Here is a 20,293-nt window from a genome sequence, read left to right on the forward strand (position 1 = left end):
CAGCTAATTAATTTAGGTCCCAGCTGACTCCAGTAAGCACCAGCACAATCAGCTAATGATGGAAGGCACCAGCTCAGGACTGGGATTGCAGATCTTCTGCTGAGCTCTCAACAGACCTGACCCCATTTCAGTGAGGAGTAAGGTTTTTAAGATGAAAACAGCCGGGTTCTGCTCTCCCATGAGCCAAGTTCCCTTTGTACCACAGACCCACCCCCTGAGTGCAGCTGCTGAGAGGAGCTCCTAGGCTGGTCACAAAAGTGAAGCTTTCATTGTTAGAACTTACCCAACAATCAGTGTGCGGGCACAGAGCTCATGAATGAGAAGCTCCCTAGTGAACTGGCAGGAGGAGACTACCACAACCACGAAGCTCTTGGCGAGGCCCAAGCTGGTGCCTAAGGTGTGATTTAAGGGTGAATCCAGTGTTGTAGGACCTGACAGGGGAGCTCAACTGCCTCACTTTACACCTCCTCCCAGCAGGTCGAACCCCTGGTTTCTGCCCGTTTTTACAGTAACAGCCTCTCTGCTCTGGGATGATGGGGGTCAGGCCCATTGGCCTGAGCTGCAGAAGGTGAAGTGCATGGACTCCCCAAAGCACCAGGGCTGAGCTCAGAGCCCAGTGATGCCATCAGCACTGTTACCGGTCCCAGGACCACCAGTGGCTGCTGTGTCCCTGTGTTGGTACCAGTCTCACACCCAAATTTCAGTGTATGAGGGACCAAGCATCAGTGCTGGTCACCCATTGTCAAAGTACAATAGGACGGAAGATGGCCAGTGGAAGGGAGAAGGGATTGGACAGCATCTTACAAAGAAAAAGAGCTTTTAAAACTTAAACACAACTGCCTATGAAAACCAAACATCAGAAGGATGTTTTCTAAGACTGGAACCCCTGAGGCTCAAGCCCCTCTTCTCGACTGAAGCAGTGAGGCTAGAAAGCCTGCCTGCCTGGAAAGAGCTCAACCTTGGAGACTCAGCTGCTGCCTGAAATCCCCAAGGACAGCATGCCTGGCATCATGCTTTGCAAGCCACAACTTTGAGTAAGAACTGCTTGAAGTGCTCCAAAAATGTTTTCTTGATCCAGTTCTCATTCAACAATATTGTTCAGAGGTTAAACCTGGATCTACAGTAGGTCATACGCATCAGTGACTTGTGTGCCCAAAATTTCTGTACCCTCCCATGGAGGCCTGAGTGGTGCTGGGGATCAGGTCTTACTCTGCAAGGAAAATTGTTTTTGTTGTTGAACTCCTACAGCTTCACTTCACTCAGGACTGGAAGCTGCCATAGCACCAACACATCCTAGAACAAACTGTTCCTGGTTTGATGACCTGTGCTGGAAAATGGCCTTTTGACAGCTGGATGGCAAAGAGGACTCCTTTCATCTCAGAGAAACCCCACACTACCTGGAGCAACACCCCAGTTAATGCATCATGCCTCAGATCATCCTCCAGAGTAACACAGTTATTAGACTTGGGCCTACAGCAATAGGCACAAGACAAGGATTGAAGAAAACTTGAGTGCATTGTGACTCTCTTGCTGCCTTTTGTGGAGATCTCCAGTGAGGGCTGGTACCCTCCTTCTACAATCTACCCCTCACAACATCCACAAAGCCAGCAGGGAGAGCCAAGGGAAGGCCCTCATGGGCTGACACGCCATTCTGTCCATCCCACATGTCAACAAGATGCTCATACAAGTATCATTATAGAAAAACAGTAGGAAATTGGCAGGTGCTGCTCCTCCTCCTCTCCCTCCACTGATCAAAAACCACAGCCCTAAGAAATAGGCATGCAACGTGCCTCTGAGCTTTTGATCACAGGCCATGGTGAGCTCAGCAGCTCTTCTGCCCTGTCTCTGCAGTGGAGCAGAAACCTTTCCACCTCTACCCATAGATCTCCCTCACCCAGCAGCTGGACAGCCTGAGGTGTGTGACCCACCCCCAGGGAATGCAGACAAGCAGAAATGCCCAGAATAGGCCTGAGTGTCACCAAAGCTGTATTTAAGAGAGAAAACAAGCCACAGAGGAAAAAGGTGTGACAGGGTGACATGCAGAATGGCTGGTGAGCTAATCATGGCTGCAGAGAGGAGTTAATACTCCTCTAGATACAACTGCAAATTGGTTCCACATGTGCTATTACTGGATCAATAACAGACACACAGGTGACTATTTTACAAGGAGAAAAAAAATAGAGCTATAAAGAAAACCACAAATGTGACTTAGATGGTGAAAGTAAATTTGAGACAGCCTTTAGCAGGCAATCTCTGAAACCTCACCCATTGAGCCTTATCAAAATTTACCGAGGGGTGGTTTGATTAATTAGCTTTAGAGGAAGGAAAGTTTTCAGAGTAGGAAAATAGCTCTTTGATTTCACAGTGAAATACATCAGGAAAAAAAAAAAAATCAATGGCCAGGGACTGCCCCAAAGATACGTTCTTGTCAGAAAAGCTTGGCTGGCTCCAGAAGCCAAGGGAAACTCTCCTGCTGAGCAGGACAGAAAAACAGAGCCAGTGTTTAACTGAGCTGGGCATTCAGTGACAAGTTCCCTCCTCATAGCCAGGCTCCACCAAGGAACAGAGTTTTATCCCCGTGCCTCTTCTAGAGCAGCTCTGCAGGCCCATGGAGCTTGCTGTGTCTCCCACTCTATTGGGAGGGGGCCTGGACTTCAGAGTACTGTGTTCCCAAGTGACAGGAAGAGAGGAAATGGCCTCAAGTTGCATCAAGGAAGATTTAGGTTGGACAGTAGAAAAAACTTCCCTGAAATGGTTCTCAAACACTGCAACAGGCTTCCCCAGAGAGGTGGTTGAATTCCCATCCCTGGAGGGGTTTAAAAGAAGCAGAGACATGGTGCTAAGAGACATGGTTTAGCCCCAGATGTGGCAAGAGTTAGATAATGGTTAGACTCAATGATCTTAAAAGGTCTTTTCCAACCAAAGTGATTCTGTGATTCTAAAGCTCCAGCAGTAGGTTGGGATCAACAGTCCTGGTTAAAAACATCCCTCTAGTGCTTGTAGCTCAGACAAATCCAAACCAAGAACTTGTGAGTTTCCAGAACGATTTATTTACCTAAGCCAGGTCCTGTGCTAGCAGTGGTGTATATGTTGTGATAAACTGACACCAAGAGGGTTTAACAATTTCTTCATTTAATAAGTGATTCTCACTACATGGTATTGTACACTGTCATCTGTTCAAAAAAAGATTAACAGGTTTTAAAAAACAGGATTCTGTGAGATTCATATAAACCAGTGGTCAAGATCAATGCCTCCAGTCAGCTCAAGTTCTTTCCTAGGTTTCTTTGTAGAACAAAGTCTTTCAACTAAAAAGCACAAACCATTTGGGCAGATCTAGAACCATTTGGTTCACCTCCAGCTGTGAGTGGCTGCAAGGACTGACACCACCATCAGACTGTTCACATGATGGAACGCACAGAAACCATACAAGAAGCGGTTACTGTGGCCAAGAACAGAACAGACAGCACAGCACTTCTGCTGCCTACTCCAGCCAGGACTTCCTCAGTCTTCAGGAGGAGGTGTGGACGGGAAACCCTGCAAGCTCAGGGTGCTGGGGTGTGTACCAAGTTTTCTAAGCAAACTTTGGCTTCAGGAAAGACACAAACACTTAAAACAATGGCTTTAATTGTCATCTGAAGTATATGGAGAGGGGGGTGTGTCTGAATTAAATATACATCATACCAGTGATGCTGGCAAGGTTCAATGTTACTCCTAATGTTGACAGCAATAAAACTAACATGTAGATGACAAGACATTAAAAGAAAAGCAATCCCTTTAAAACAAACTTGAATGTAAAAAAAAAAAGAAAAAAAGAAAAGTTCACAGTGGTCTGTATAAACAGTATGTCATTCTGACAGTAACAAATCTCTACTCTCACAGCACACTAGTGCCCTCTTTAGATCCTAAAGAAGAAAACAAGCATTGCCACTACTCCTGGAGAGTCAGTTGCACAACTACCCATGAGGGCGGGATAAGCTGCTGTGGAGTGTACAGCTGGGACACCAACAGAAGGGGACGTTAAAACTCTCTTTCCTGGGAGGGAGAAAAGTCTTTCGTTTGCTGTTACAACCAGCAAATGCCATTCATTGAATCAAAAGGAAAACCACAAACACATTTACCTATTTTGAGCAAGCTGAACAGTACACATGACAGTTTAAAAATGGAGGTTATATACTATAGTACAAGTCCCAACAAGGCAGCGCCAGAGTGACTATTTCTTCGCTTGTTTTGTGATCATACCCCTGGGAGGTGTTACGGGTCTGCTGGAATTGGGCTTCTTCTTCTCTGCAGGTTTCAAAATCTGCAAACAGAGTTCAGTTGTTCAGCAAAATGTTTTAGCTTTCTTACCATTGAACAATTAATTCACTAGTAAGACTGTTAAATCATCTGGACAAGTCATGAATGTGCCAGGAAATAAGTGTTTCTACTCAGCGCTAGGGCAAGGGCTTATGGCAGCTGGTTGGTGAGCCCATGCCAGTGGGAGCTGGCTAACAGCTGATGGATGATTTAATTCCAGCATAAACCAGTTCATCTACTCATACCAGCATGGGCTGATCACATTCTCAGACACCTGAGTGCAAACAGCCCAGCCCTGCCCACATGGGATATCTGCAAAGACCTGAAACAAGCATTATTGTTTTGGAATAGAAAAGCATCAATTCAAAACAGGGCAGATTCAAAGTGTGAGGTAAGATCTCCAGATACACACCTGGAAAGAGCACATTAGAGTTTCATCCACACTCATCATGGCACCTGCATTATCGAATTCTCCACAGTAATTTGGGGCAGAGAAGAGAGTTACCAACTGCCTCTTTGCAAAGAACTCATATCCATCTTCAACAACCTTTGGGGAGAAGAGCAGAAATATCAGACCAGACAAATTCTTCTGACCACGGTGCCAAGCAGCTTTAACAGAGCCAGCAGATGGAAATATCTAGGAAGCATGAGTTCCCAACTTTCACATCAAAACAGAAATACCATGGTAGGATACAGCTCAGCAACAGCATTCTAGGTTCAAGACAATCTTGGTCAAAAATCAGAGTTTATATCAGTTTATATGTATTAAGAAAAAAACGCTCATTACAAGGGACAAGGTCCTCAGCACCTCCGGCTTACACTGGCTAGTCCTGTGTTGAGGATATGGATGGAGGATTGGACCGGATGACCACTTCAGGTCCCTCTGAACCCACTATTCAATGGGTTAATGTACAGGATTGAAATACCTGATGAGCTCTGCATATGAGATCCAAATCATGTTTATGGAGAAACTTTGCAACCACTTCAGCACCAAAAGTAAAGGACACTCCTCTGTCATTTTCACCCCATCCCAAGACGTCCTTGTCAGGGTCTGACCACAGGAGATCACAGAGCAGACCTTGATCTGGTACATCAGTGGGGCGCATAATTCTCCTTATCTGCTCCATTGACTGAAGGTCTGGTGACAAACCTGTTCAGAGTTAAGGCAGTTCATGTTTTAGTCCAACTTTGCTCTGCAGGACTGAGGTGTCAAATGCAAAAAAGATCTGCATTCAAAGCAATTCACCACTGCAGTGTCATGCAGCTCGATGGCAGCATTAACTGACATTTAATCCAGCCTTTATTGTAAAGCCTTTGTGACAGAGACAAGTCACTTTCTAGAAGTTGAAGCAAGATCAGCAAAGCCATTTCCACATTTTACAGGATTACAATAATCTCAGTGTAATATTTTGCAAGTATCTGTTACAAGACCTGTGAAGGAAAAGAGGCATTAACACTAGGAACTACAGGGCGTGTTTGCTTTAAGGATCAGGCCTAGGAAGATGAAATACAGTAACAAACAGCCCTTGTGGCATTTCTCACCCATGCCTCCACAGGCGGCTGCAATTACTTGTGGGTGATAAAACATTTGGGTGCAGTCTGTACTGCTACTTTTAAGAGGTGCACGAAGTAGGTATCACAGTGTAACAGAGCCAATTCCTAGCACTGAAACTCTAAACCTCTCAACCTGGCTTTGGCTTTGAGCAGCCTGGTTTAGTGGAAGGTATCCTTGCTCATGGTGGGGGGATTCTACTGAACCATCTTCCAGTAACAGTGCTAAGCCATTCTATGAAAACATCCGTTTTCAAAATGTACATAAAACTCACGGACACATTATGTCTAAACAAAACTCCATGGATTCTTTACTCAGAAGAATAAGGCATATTTTAACATGTCTGAAGTTTTGAGGCTTCTGCAAAGTCAACATGACATTGCCATGATGGATACCACAGCATTACAATTCCTCTGTCAACCAAGGTACTGTTACTCACCCCCATGACAGCAGAATATTTTCTCATCCACAATGGCTGCAATGGGTAAACAGTTAAAACAGTCTGTGAAGGTTTTCCACAGCTTAATATTGTATCTTCTCTTACCTAGAAGACATTTGAGAGAAAAAAAAAAAAGTCAATATGCTTTTCAAACAACTACCACCAACCTAACATGGCTGCCTTAAGTTTAAGGGCTTGCAAAACATTAGCATGAAAGCCTATGCACAACTGATCTTCTCCGCTAGCTGCTGACATACTTTATTGCTTTCAAGAAAATTGCAAGGGTCTCTCAGTGTGGCAAAGTGCTCTGAGGGCCGCACAGGACTGTGCAGTCCCAACGTTGCTTTGTAAAGTTATCCCTTGGAGAATGTGACCCATTTCAGGAAATCTTGCTATGTGCTATTTCCTTCAGGAGAAGGCAGCAATTCTTGGAAAGCAGATTTTCCTTAAAATTCTGCTAGCGCTTCACAGAAAGTCCCTCTAAGCAAAGATATGGGATTGAAAAATGAAACTGCTAAGATTATACTTTCAAAGGGACTCTCCCATCAGACATGAACCCTGAACACATTTGTGATATATGACTAAGCCTGTGATTAATCTCTGAGGAGTCAACTCTGAAATACCAGACATCTTTGTTTCTTCTCTGAAGGAGAACAAGACATGGAGAGTACATCTTGTAAGCTGCAAGCCAAATACACCCCAGAACACAAGTTGTGCTTCAGTGCACCATTAACTTAACCATTTCAGGTTGTCTACGTTATCTGGATTTATGAAGTCACACCCTTTGAAACATGCACTTCTGCTTCGCAGCAGAACTAATTGTTACCTTAGGGTAAGGTCTACAGCACAGTCTTGGTCAAAACAGACCTTAATGCACCCACGGTGACAGATCTGTGCCTTGCCTGCTCAAAAGGAGTGCTCATGATAACCAGGTAAGTACAAGCACATTTCACATTTCCTCATTGAAAGGCTGATGCACTGGTTCCAGCCACAACTGCGGCTGAAACCACCTATCTGCAAATATCTGCTGCTTCATCCAAGCACACATCACACCCAAGGCTTTGCACATGCTGTGTCCCATTTATGAAAGGAAAATGCTTGTTCAGGCCAAAGCACCAGCACAGAATACAGCAGGACTGCATCCAGAAATGGACGTTTGGTTTTTGGTGGTTTTTTTGTTTTGTTTTTTTACCATTGCAAAGATACAGGTCTTAATCTCAAGAGGACTGCAAGCAGCGTAACAACCACAGTAAAACCACAGCAAAGACCAGCCCATTTTCCCACTTAAGATATAATACAACTATACATCATCATCATCCCTTGGATGAAAGGAACGGGAGCTTCTATAAAGCACAGAAAGTAAAATTTTCTCTTTAAAATAAGGTCTCATTACATGACCCTATCTTAAGAACTTCAACAACATGTATCAGTGAGAACCATGGGTTTACACAGTGGCCAATCAAGAGCATTACCTGCTTGCTGCTTTGTAATGTGAGGCTTGGATGCCAGGGTAAGGACACATTTACCCTTCTAAAACAGGCCAAGGGCCCCCCTGAACTGTGCAAAGGGAACTGCAGCTGGGGGAAGAACCATCTCACACTGCAACAGCACCTCCTGCTCTGCTTCCCCAGCCAAAGATGCACACATCTGTGTTACTTACATTCATCATAAAACCCATAAATTCTATTGATGCTGGCACATTCGTGGTTCCCTCTGAGCAGGAAAAAATTCTCTGGGTATTTAATTTTGTAGGCCAATAGAAGACAAATTGTTTCTAAAGACTGTTTTCCTCTGTCAACATAATCTCCAAGGAACAGGTAGTTGCTTTCTGGTGGAAAACCTCCATATTCAAAGAGTCGAAGCAAGTCATAGTACTGTCCATGGATGTCACCTGAAAGAGGATTCAGAAATTACACGTAAGGACCCCTCTGCTACATTATTTGATCCTAGCTTCACAAAAAGCTTGCGATTAGGTGCTGCCTACAACACACTTAAAAATTACAGATTATCTTAATGTATATAAACGTATCCCATTCTGAAGTCTGACACCTGCGGTTAACTGCATGAAGATGAAGTTTGTAGCTACTTCAAAATACTCACACATGTAAAATAAAATCATAGATTCCAAAAAACTAGATGTATGGTCAGATGAAAATATGACATCCAGTTAAATGTTCTACTTGACTAGTGGCTATAAGATCAGGAACCTCCACCCCATTCTTGGTATTTCCACACAGCATCTGTAGTATTGATAGAAAACTGACCACTTGAGGAATTTGCTTTGCTTTGTACTATCGCCACTGCCTTTTTGAAACACTAATTCAAATTCTGGCGGTGAAATTGTGTTGAAAATAAAATTGATACTTCTGCCTTTGGTTTAAGTTATGGCTTGGTTTCTGGCAAGCAGAACACTGGATCATGATTTTAGACTACCAATCTTATAAATATTGAATGAGCTGCTTTCTCAGTGCTAGAGCAGAACATGCTGTTTACTGGAAGCTTTTAAAAGCCCATTTATTGAGGTTTTTATTTTGATAGTCTTCATTCTTTTAGCATTATGAGACGTCTACATGTGTGCAACATGAGCACCACTGTGTACACTTAGGGTGAAACCAAACTAGAAAGTAATTCCAAGAAACAGGACTGAAAATTGAGTTTCTAGCAAGATTTGTAAGTATTCTCTGAATGGCACTACAATAAACTCCTGCAGTTCTCCTTTGTTTCCCCTTGTTCAATCATGACTGGACCAAGCACTATTTCATTGCTACAAAAACTCCTTCCCGTTCTTGTTTGGGTTTGAATTATTTTGGCCTCCACCCCAATTCCCATGTTTATTATCCCCTCCATATTCCTCTGCCCTAAGCATCCAGCAGGGTTTTATTTTCCCCTCTTGCAACAATTATTTATTAGTTCCACTGTTAGTAAGCGAAAGCAGCATCTGACATTTGTTCTCTGCTTAAGGTCTGCATTTACCTAACACCCCAACTCAGAACCATGGTACTCACCACATATTTTCAGTGGAGCTTCAAGTTCTAGTAGAATAGGCTGACTCAGAAAGATTTCTCTGGATTTCAAGCACAGTCCTCTGATTTCATTCTCTTGAAGTTGGACATTTTTGCCAGGTTTTGATCCTCTTACTGTCAGGAGTCAGAAGTCAAGTTAGCAAAATCAACAATGACCCTTGCGTTATATTAAAAACCCAACTAAATTCCACTGTAATAAAAGAGTAAGAACATAAGGGAGTAATGGCAATCTGTGAGGTGAAACTGTACTGCTGTGTCACCAGAGAAAAGGGTACTGTGTTCTGCTTTGGTTCTGTTATTGCCATGTAACAGAATTCATGGCTCAATACTTCCCCCATTAAATGTCACATTTTAAATAGCATCAATTTAGTTCTATTTATTATAAACCCATCGCTGACAATGTGACTATATACATTTTTTTATTTTTCGAACAAACTAGCTCTACACTTGTTCTCTGGAAAGCTATCTGAACTTAAGAAAAGTCTCCCATGTAATCATCAACACCATAGCACAAATATGCAAATTTCTAACTGTGCCCAACACCACATCTAAGTGAAGAGATTCCAGCACCAACAGACACTGTGCTGCCCTGTTCTACACTGCAGTTAGCAACCATGGAAGAACAATAAGCACGTGATTGGAAGGTCTGAACTACAGGCAAGAAGACATTTTGGATCACAGATAGATTAACTCCCTTCATCCCTGCCTTCAAGCACAGTGAAAAACAACCTAGTAGGAGATCCACCACTTCATTCTTCACCCCTCCCCATCACTGCTTCTATATCCCCACTGCAACAATTCACAATACCTGGTGCCCTTCAATATCTTCCAAAGACAAGGGAACCAGCTTGGCTTAAGAAGCTTCCACAGGAGCAGCACAGCTTTCTCTCCATTTATCCATCACTTCTACCCTGACTTTCTGTTCCCCAGAAATACATATAGCACCAGTTCCGTGACCATGGCTACATCATGCCACAGTATTATCAGGGTTAGGATAAGACTAAATAAAAACTGTGATTATGCCATAACTGGTGAAGCTTATTGTATTTTTATTTAGTGTCACGACCAGTTCCAACATGAAGGATGGAAGCAAAAAAAAAATCCTTTAGCAAATTCCAGTAAGATTACGGAGTAAGTGAAAGCAGTCATCCTTACAACATAACCCATTGGGGTTTGGCTGCATCAAAGCTGAATGACCTCAGAACTTTAGGCTCAGATGCCTGGAAACACTCTGACAACAGCTTCAGAAACAAAAATCACTGCACTGGTAACGCTGCCTAAACAGGCAACTTGCTGTGTACAACTCATGCAGCATTAAGACAGAATATGCTGCTATCCAAAAAAGGCTTTGTCTTTAGTTTCAAAAAAGGCAAGCAACCACAAGAACCTGTATAATATTACCTTCCTGAATTCCTGAATAATTTTTAAAATACCACTTCAGTCTAATTCCCCTGATACTGTTTAAGCTCTGAATGAGAAATCCGGACACTACGTATGAATCAAATCTCTTTGTCACTGTGGGCCTTGTGCTAGATGAAATTAAGAAGTGAGAACTGCAGGAAGTAATGCTGGGCAGGGGGCATGTTTTAAGAAGCACAAGAACAAAAATGATTCTGTTCCACGTGGATTACAATTTCTCATTTGCACAAAAGCTTCCTACTTCTGTGCAAGCCTCTGATGAACAGTAAAAAACACTGTTCAGTCAGCATGCATCTTATCTAGACCAAGAATACAATCATGATTCTGTGATACCCACCCATAAAATCAAGTGCCATTGGACACAAACTCTGCCAGCACTCACAGGGTTACTATCAAACCAGTTCTGCCATGCATACTGACTCCCAGAGACCCCAGTCATGGTGGCACAGGCTGTCCTACAAGAGCCACTGTCAATACCCTAAACCATACCACCTTTCCTCCAACAAGCTCTAAAATTAAACTTTAGTTTCAATTACAGTAACTACTGACAGTGATATTAAGTTAATTGTAGGTCAAATGTTAAGGCTTCAACACTCTTATCTTTCAAGCACTACAAGATCCTTTATATTCTCCACTTCCAATGTATTCTTACTCAGCACTGACATTACATGGCAACACTGGAATTACCACTAAGCTTCGTGTCTTCGATTAAAACATTGGAAGTAATGAAGCATATAAATGAAAGTTAAAGCTTTGTCACAGCAGTTTATCACACGCAAGGCTTTTCATCCAGTCGTTTCTTCATCCGTAAAGTAATTTTCCAAACACTCATGAGCAACGAGCAAGTCACTCAAAATGCCAAATATCCAGAAGCAATACAGAACAGAAACATACAGAAGAAAGTGATCAGCTGGCTGGATTAGAAATGTAACATTTCCCCCTACTCTTATTAAAGTTCACAATTTTTCTTTGCTTAGAATCAGAGAATCATTTAGGTTGAAAAAGACCTTTAAGATCATCAAGTCCAATCACTAACCCAACATCACCAAGTCCACCACTAAACCATGTTCCTCAGCACTGTATCTATATGGCTTTTAAATCCCTCCAGAGATGACGATTCAACTGCTTCACAGGACAGCCATTATATAATATACTTGTATTCAGCTTTCTAAGAAGCCAAAAATTAAATTTTTCCATGATCTGGTCTTGTCAGAAATTGCTAAACCCAAACCCTGTTATGTTGCATCCATACATTAAAAAGTACAAGATGTTATACAGACTCTGTAATGCACTGAGTCACTAAAGCTAATGAATAAAACATATTCATTCCTTTTTGATGAAGATTAGATGAAAATCTTATAAACTACTGTTTCAGACCCAGCTTTCATATGTTTCTCCAAAACATTTTTGTGGAACCAGCAGAGTCTTCATGCAGTCACCTGCTTATGGAAAATCCTGACATGATATAAATGCTGCTTTGTTGAAGTTTCAAACTCACTATCAGACAGCAGAAGGAAGAAAGAACAGGACAATCTGATCCCATTCTGCAGCACGCTGCCCGCTGATGACATGTGGATCATGTTCGTCCAACGCAGAATAAACAGAACAAACAAGAGTGTTAAAATTCTTCTACTATTGACTATATATCCTGAAAAGCTGGGGGAGAAGTTATTTTGGGCTTCAGAAGAATCAAATATGCAGAAGTGCATGTTGGTTTGAGAAAGCTGTATTTTTAGTGCAAGGATTCTCTCATCCCCAATGAAAGAGCTGGCAAGGAAATGTAGGATGTTCAGCCTGAATGACTTCTTAAAAGGTTTCTCAGAGTCTTCAAGTCACTCAGTCCCACTGAAAAAGGCAGAAGTAATATACTATGAAAAACATGTTTTGTTTATAGTTTCTTTTCTCTGCTTTGGAGCAAAACAAAGCAACTTGTTGAGATCAGACAGTACGATACTAATTGGCAGCTTGGTCAAAGTCAAAAGAGCAGCTCCGTAATACTGACCATGCACATTTGTTTTTCCAGTGCATAAAAAATAACCTCTCAGAAATGACAGTCTGGGACTGACAGAACAAGCCAAAGATTAATCAGCTGAGGAAAAAAGTCATCTCATTTCAAATGATAATTTATTTATCTCTTGTCTCAACATACTGCTGCACTACTCCCAGACATTAATGTATTCCAGTCCTCGTTTAGACAGATGCTCCTCATCCATTTTTGTAGGATGAATGTCAATGTCCATTCTGGACTGTCACCTAACAAGTAAAATCTTCAGTGTACAAGCCTGAGAAGTTAGGAAAAGTAAGTTCCGCACTGCATGGAGAAAGACTGCAGAAGAGATCCCTCCCTGAAGCCTGGATGATCTCTCCAGAGCTCCTTACTTGAACATAGGTTCCAACTACTAAAATTAATGCTGTTTTCCAAGACAAGGAGGAAAACTGCTGGAAAGCAGCAACAGAGGCCTAGTCCTAAATGAGTGTTACAGAGGTGAGTGCAGTGAGGCAGCTGCCCAGAAGAAGGGGAAAGGAAGGAAAAGGCAGAAGAACAAAAATGGCATCCGTGTCCTTTTGGTGTAAGCACACATTGCTGCAGCATCCAGGAACTAAAATACCACCTGACATCTAGGACAACTTTAATTATTTTTGTTTAGAATGAATGGGTCAAGAACTGCAGGATCTAGAACGTGCAACAAGCCAGAAGACTACATCCACGTAGAGTACAACAGATCCCTAACACCACATTCCATTACCAGTGCTTTCCAACATTCAGTTTGGTACTACAATCCTTAAGAAAAGCCAATGCTGCTATAAAATCAAGTAGATCACCTCTTTCCAAATTAGTATGAAAGGGAGTTTTTAGGAAAGCATTCAAAAATATGAGTGATTCCAGTGATCTCATTTTCCTTCAGTATGACACAAAAAGCAGCAGCTGAAATGCTCTCAGCTGAAGTGCTAGAATCAAGTTCTTTCAAAGAAAATGTTTTAAAGAAAACAGTCTATCAGCAGGACAGTTCATTTTCAGGCTTATTAAACAAGTCTCTCAGTTTTACCCTGTTTTATGTGATGCCTGCAATCCCAGAGACAGCTCCAAAAATACCACAGGTTGTTTTTAATCTTGTTTTTAGCAGTTCCTGATGACAGTTTTGCATTCAAGTTTTGCACCACATGCACAAAGGGAATAAATAACTTCCAAGTGGTTGACGTTAAAAAAGGTTTTACTCTACTGCAGGCACTACCAACTTTGATCAGATCATTTAAAATTCAAAATTGAAACTGAAAAGCAAATCCTCACTGCCTGAGCTTCTAACAAGGAAAAGCTGGAGTATGCTTTTTAGTACCATGGGAGTTCACAGCAGCATTATCAAACAAGATTCTGCATGACTGAAAAATGTTCACCTTGTAACATCTTTCTGCACTGCAGAAAAGCTATACAGCAACAGGTACTCACATCCAAATTCCTCCATTTCGCTGATTGGACAACACAGAATTTAACTGATTTATCTAAATCCCCAGCAGTTATAGGAATCATATCCTTCTCTTTCCAACACAGAGCTCCTGTTCCCTGTTACTAGAAACTGCAGAAAGTAATGAGTAACATTAAGCTACACAAACCATGGAAAATTAGATGGTTTGAGGTTAAAAAGTGCTGCTTGCCTGTTAGAAAATTTATCACAGTATCTGCACAATGAAATCTAACCACATTTCAGATGAACATCTGAGAGAATCAGATACTTACTGCAGTATATGAAGCTAAACAGCAGATTCCTATCAAACCAACCATGTATTAGGCAGAAAGGTGAAAAAAAAACAGAGAAAAAAAATCTCTGTTCTCAGCAGAAGTTTATCTATATTCTTTAGTTCAACTATTTTAATAACTTGGATGATCCTCCTTCCCCATTTAAAGCAAATTAGACAGAGTATCTCCTTGACAGCTATACACAGGCTTTACCAGGAATAGAACTCTGTGGGTGTATAAACAGCAAAGTTTTGAGGATTTAGAGTCTTTTTGCCCATTTTAGTGCACTAACTGGGATTTCAGCTCTCAGAATGGCTACCACCATTCTAGCCTCATGTGGCTTTATCCACAGCAGCCTCCATTCATGATTAAGTTTCCCCTTCATAGCATTTGCAGAGGCTGCAGCCCAGAAAAGATTTTCAGCATGGTATTTCAGCTTGGCTTGCACTTATGTACATTGAAATTATGATATTTTACCCTGTTATTTACTGTTACCGTGGTAAGACCAGTACAGCTCAATCTTGGTTTGCAGATATGGTTCTATGAGCTCCATTCCTAAACCATACCCTACTTATCTGTGAACAGCTGCCAACATGCTAGATGGAGGAAAACAGATAAGGGGCTCAAGTTTTGGGAACACCACCTGACAGGACATGAAAGGAAGACATGCTCACGCTCAGGGAATGCTGGGATTTGTCACTCATTCTTTACCTGGAGGTGAGCAGGAATTCTGCCATTTCCTGCAACTTTCTGTGATCATGCAGATGCCACCGATTTTTCATCTCACAGGGAGCTTTCTAGCATCTTCTTGTCTACCAGCAGACAGGTACAGCTGCAAGCTCAGAACCAGGAAGCTACCTACAGTCTACAATACTCATCCTAGTAGAGTAATTTGCTCTCATGTTTTCCCCTCCTTATTCCTTAGTACAGTGAGTTAGCTCCATCAATACTTGAGCCTTTATCCACTATCCAGGGCACTGAGAAAACATTTCAATACTCAGTTCGGGATACTGTCATTTACTATACTTTAGAAGCATTTGTCTAGTGAAAACAGTTACTAACGTGACAAAAATTAGACAACCTGAACTCATGAAACCATTCCTGGCAGAACACAACTCTCATGAGTAAAGAAGCTAACAAATAAAAATTCAATTACAGAACAGTATCTGTATGCTCCATGTTTTCATTGAACAGCTTTCCAAGGTTGAGAACAATGGCAGTGAAAAATTCTTTTTGTGACATTTCAAAGCCAAATGGCTCTGTACTACAAACATTTGGATCAAGACTCTTCAAATATTTACCTTAGAATGAGAAGCTAAATATATACTTCTAGGCCTTTTCAAGAACAAACTAATAATTCCAGATAGCTAGCTTAATGTGGGTGGGAAAATATCAACTATTTTGGGGGAAAGTGAGAATAATTTCATTGAATCAGAGACATGAGCATTGAAAGCAAGTAAAACCTCTCACAAATACATCATTAATAGCCTGTATTAAGAACAACAGCAAGAGCCACTTCACTTTACCCTCAAGCATTAGGCCAGATCCCATTCCTGGTGTCACTCTTAGTATCTTCCAACAGTGCAATGCTAGGGCATGTTATAATCCACAAATAATGACAGTTTTGCACTGATTTGAAGTATTTCATCATGAATCTCCTTAATACTTGGGTTTGGTACCTCTAAAAAGAAAGGGGTAATACTCCCTGCCCATATCCTCTGCATTTTACTAGCAAAATCACCTAAAGTTAACTTAGAAAAACGTATAAACAATAAGAGTTTAAAGATGGCTGTAATGAAATACCAAACTGCTCTAAAAAGTAAAGCTTGCAGAAAGGTTTGGGGCCCCCAGTTTGTGAAGTAGGCTGATTATTAAAGCAGATTTTGCAGTGTTTTCATGCTTGAGTGCAATTTTAATCAGCGCACAACCTTGTCTGAAAAGGCTGTCACTGGAAGTAGAGTTGTGGTGCAGGCAAAGCAGACTTTGCGTTGCTAACACCACGCAGTTCTACTAGAACCACACAGAAAATTTGTTTGTTTGCTCCAAATCTAAATACACATAGTTCACATATTCTTCCCCCTCCACATAATACCATGCAGATCTTCACCTTTGAAGTTCAATCCTGTGGCCCATCTAGCCAAACCATCGTGATTTCAGAGAAAGGATGAATCAAGTCAGTTTTAAACAACGCAGGAGAATGGTGTTTGCACTGTAATTCATACAGTTCTGCACTCTATCAAAAAATGCAGTGTTGGCTAAAATACAGCAGCAGTATTTTGCCCTTTTCTGGAAAAGAAATATAAAAATGACAGATGCCAGAAAGGTCAATCATTACTCTGTCTGGCAAAGACCTTTGTAACAGACATTTAATAAGCAACAACAACAACAAAAAGCACTAGCATGGGTTACTAAGTGTTTTAAATACTGCAAGTCAGTAATTTCCTCATGGAATCCCAAATCCCATCAGAAATGTCAATAAAGGAAAAAAAATTAATTTCAGTTGTGGCAGCTGATGCAACCTCAGGTAACATCTTTAGTTGCAGGAACCTATCTCTTAAAAGATCTTGTCAGTAAACCTTCTGAAGCCTGATTTACCAACTCTCATCTCTTCCACATGTTTAATACCGGTATAAGCTGGGCAACAACGCAACATACTGACGTAGGACATCTTACTACCTTGTGAAACTTTAGATAAGTACTTCAGAGTCACTCAGATCTCTAAGATGTTTTTGACATTAAGAATTTACACTTTTAGAAAACTGGAAAAGTTACACTAGGGGAAATTCAGCAAGAATAACCAATACTTGCAGTAAAGTTGAGCATGTATTAATATGTCACCAAATCTATGACACACAGGATCTGACATCTACAAATCATAGCACCAGAGTTTCAGGAAAATACTGGTCTACATTTATGAAGGGAAGCCTTTAAAGGTTTTAAAGCAGTAACAAGCAAAACTCCAAACGAAGCAGAGGGAAAACTCCATTTACTTTTACTCATTCTAGTTCAATAGTCTCATAAAACATCTATAGGATTTTTAATTCCAAATAATTTCTAGAGTAGCACTATGGTTCCTCTGCCTGACCTTTTGCTGTCCAAACCATTACACAAGCAGCAGCATCTACGAAGGAAAAGGCGTAATAGAGCTGAAAGACATTGTTTCACCATTTGCCTCAGTAACATCTCAGATGACTCCAGCCAAATGAAAAAAGTTAAATCCCTGACCAAGCGCTCTTCAAGCGTAAGTGCAGATCAGGTGCCTGCTCGGACATACATAAAATAAGGTTGGATCAGGCTACCTTCCTTCTCTGAATAATTATTTTTCTTGATGTCTGGCTACTTCCCAGCGGTTTGCTCTAAGAAATATCAGTTGACAATTCTAGTCCGGTGCTGACCTCTGCGACCGAAGGGATGATGCCTTGCATGACGACCTGCAACTTCTACACGTCTCCTTTGATTTAGGAACTCCCAAGCAACTCTTTCCAACACAAAACCACCAACAATTACAGGACAATAAGGCCGTCCACAGACTGTGTGAAGCACCGAAAACTAGCCCTCTATTCACACCTAAAAAGCCACCATATGTTACGAATTAAGAGGCAGTCCCATGATAGCACGAACGCAAGCAGCTAATCAAAGCAAAACCCACGATATCCTGAAACCTACTGCAAGTTTCCTTATGACTTTCTGAAACCCTTTCCTCAACACTCTTTAAACATGCGAGGTCTTATTCCAGAACCCCACGAGTACTCAGCCGAGCACAGATCCCATGTGCATGTGTGGAAGGCAAGAGAAAAGCCCGGAGTTTTTAGAACACATTCCTACAAACATAATACTAAATTAATCCTCTTCTTTAAGCTTCAGGGGAGGAAGAGGGGGGCAGCCGGCTAGTCCCAGCACTGCACCGGGAGCACAGAGGGGAGCAGAGGGCGAGAACAACTCGGAAATAGAAGCGCTATGGGAAAAGTTGGGGCTGAAGGGCTGAGCCACCCGGAGCGGCAGCAAGCCCCGGGAAGACAAAGCGCCTCGGTGCCCCTCCATTTTGGTCCCCCCGAACCCGCCGGGCGGGCAGGACGCGGTGTACCACCCGCGGCGCTGCCTGAGGGAGAGCCACGGAGCCGCCGCACCGCCGGACTCATCAGCACCGACCTGGTCGCCACCGACCCCACGGCCACCCGCCCGGTGCCTTCCCCGGCCCTCACCCTCCAGGAGCCGTTGGATGATGCTGTCGATATTGAGCTTGTCTATATCCGCCATCGCCTCTCAGCGGCCGGGCGGACCTCTCCCCGCGGGTCCCCTCCCTCCGCTCGCCGCTTGGCCGGCCCGACTTCTCGTTCTGTCCCGGTTTTCCCCTTCCTCCTCTCCTCCCCGCTTCTCTCCTTCTTCTCCCTCCCCCCCCCCCGCCCCCCGCCTCGACCGCCGATCTCAGCAGAAACGGAGCTCTGAACAAAATGGCCACCACCGCCTCAGCGAGCCAGCTCGGCGCACGGATACTAGGAACGCGACGCGGCTCACCGGAAACCCTTTAGAGGCCGGCGGGAAGAGCGGGGCGGGGCAAGTCAATATGTTGCGTCCACCCCACGATCGTGATATCCTTCCGCTCACGGGCCGGGAAGTAGTGCGGTGCTGCCGTTTCTTCTTGTCGTGGGTGCCGCAGGAGCTCGGTTTGTCCAAATCCAGCCATGAGCTGGATCAGGGAGGCCGTTTGGCGCATGCCGATGACGGGAGACGGCGGCTGGGGTTGGGCTTCTGTCAGTACTGCCTCCTCATGGCACTCGGTCTGAGGCTATACTGCCTGAACCCCTGAGCAGGGAGCACGAGGGGTGCGCTGCCCTTCTGGGGTATGGCTGCTCCCCCAGCCCTAAAACACAATGAGCAATACCAAAACCCCGCCTGCAGCAGGTAGCATGGCCCCTTTCTGCTTCCTGTGAACCCTGACCCACTGGAGACCGATGGCTGCTCGGTGCCCAGCACCAGCTCTATCAGAGCAGGACCTGGTGCCTGATGTACGTGCCGGGCTGTGAGTTCCCCTTTTTGCTCATTTGTAGGAGCTTCACCCCAATCATCCCATCTCTGCTCATTTGTAGGAGCTTCACCCCAATCATCCTATCTCTGCTCATTTATAGGAGCTTTGCACACTCAGCCATCCCATTTGGCCCATCCACAGCAGCTTCTGCAGTCAGAGCAAGCCCTAAGCAACTTCAGTTATGTGCCTCTCCCCCTGCAAATGCTCTAAGTAACAACCACAGCATTTTGAAATCCTTATAGATGAAGAAATTAGCCTACTCTTTTAAGAATATCTCACTATTTTATGTTACACTCCTCCTATTATTTTATCCTGTATGTTCCTATGGCCTGACTACAAGCAACAAAATGAGGTTCTGCTCATGAATTGAATGGCACGGACTGTGCTGGTGTTTTCCACTGTTTGGTTTGCATTTCTGATTGCATGTAGTTTAATCACTTTATTTACTCCTGCTTTAATTTGCAGGGATGGCCATGTCAACCTCTTTCCTCCTTTCCCCACTCAAATTGCTCCTGCTATGCCTGCTGGATTCCTCCTGCTGACTGCTATACAATATTCATAACAGCTTATTGCTGGGGCCAGAGCAGAGTTCAGGTTCATGAGATTGATAAAGCAAAGGACTTGCAGTCTCAGCACACCCTAGATCTGTCAGGAGAAGGGAGATAAGAGGACACAGACAGAGTCTATCTGAAACACAGGTACTTGCCCGCTGCAAAATGCAGCTTCAACGCTCGACTTCTCTGAGCAAACACTTATCATAACGAGCACGCCCAAGCTGATATGTTAATCTTAGTCACGATGGTGT

The 20,293-nt window shown here is 43.0% G+C and overlaps 1 protein-coding gene across 1 annotated transcript; it reads right to left on the reverse strand.

Annotated features, from left to right (window-relative positions):
* Nucleotides 1-3,823: 3,823 nt before the first annotated feature.
* Nucleotides 3,824-18,755, reverse strand: PPP1CC (protein phosphatase 1 catalytic subunit gamma). The gene is made up of 7 exons (XM_054392934.1): nucleotides 18,665-18,755; nucleotides 9,293-9,424; nucleotides 7,948-8,178; nucleotides 6,288-6,392; nucleotides 5,223-5,446; nucleotides 4,709-4,843; nucleotides 3,824-4,300 (listed from the first exon to the last, which is right to left on the reverse strand). Exons 1-7 carry the CDS (start codon nucleotides 18,717-18,719, stop codon nucleotides 4,211-4,213), a joined length of 972 nt encoding a protein of 323 aa, XP_054248909.1. The 5' UTR covers nucleotides 18,720-18,755; the 3' UTR covers nucleotides 3,824-4,210.
* Between the last annotated feature and the right edge of the window lie 1,538 nt (nucleotides 18,756-20,293).

The sequence above is a fragment of the Indicator indicator genome, chromosome 26 (assembly GCF_027791375.1).
Source record: "Indicator indicator isolate 239-I01 chromosome 26, UM_Iind_1.1, whole genome shotgun sequence".
In the NCBI taxonomy this organism is placed as follows: domain Eukaryota; kingdom Metazoa; phylum Chordata; class Aves; order Piciformes; family Indicatoridae; genus Indicator; species Indicator indicator.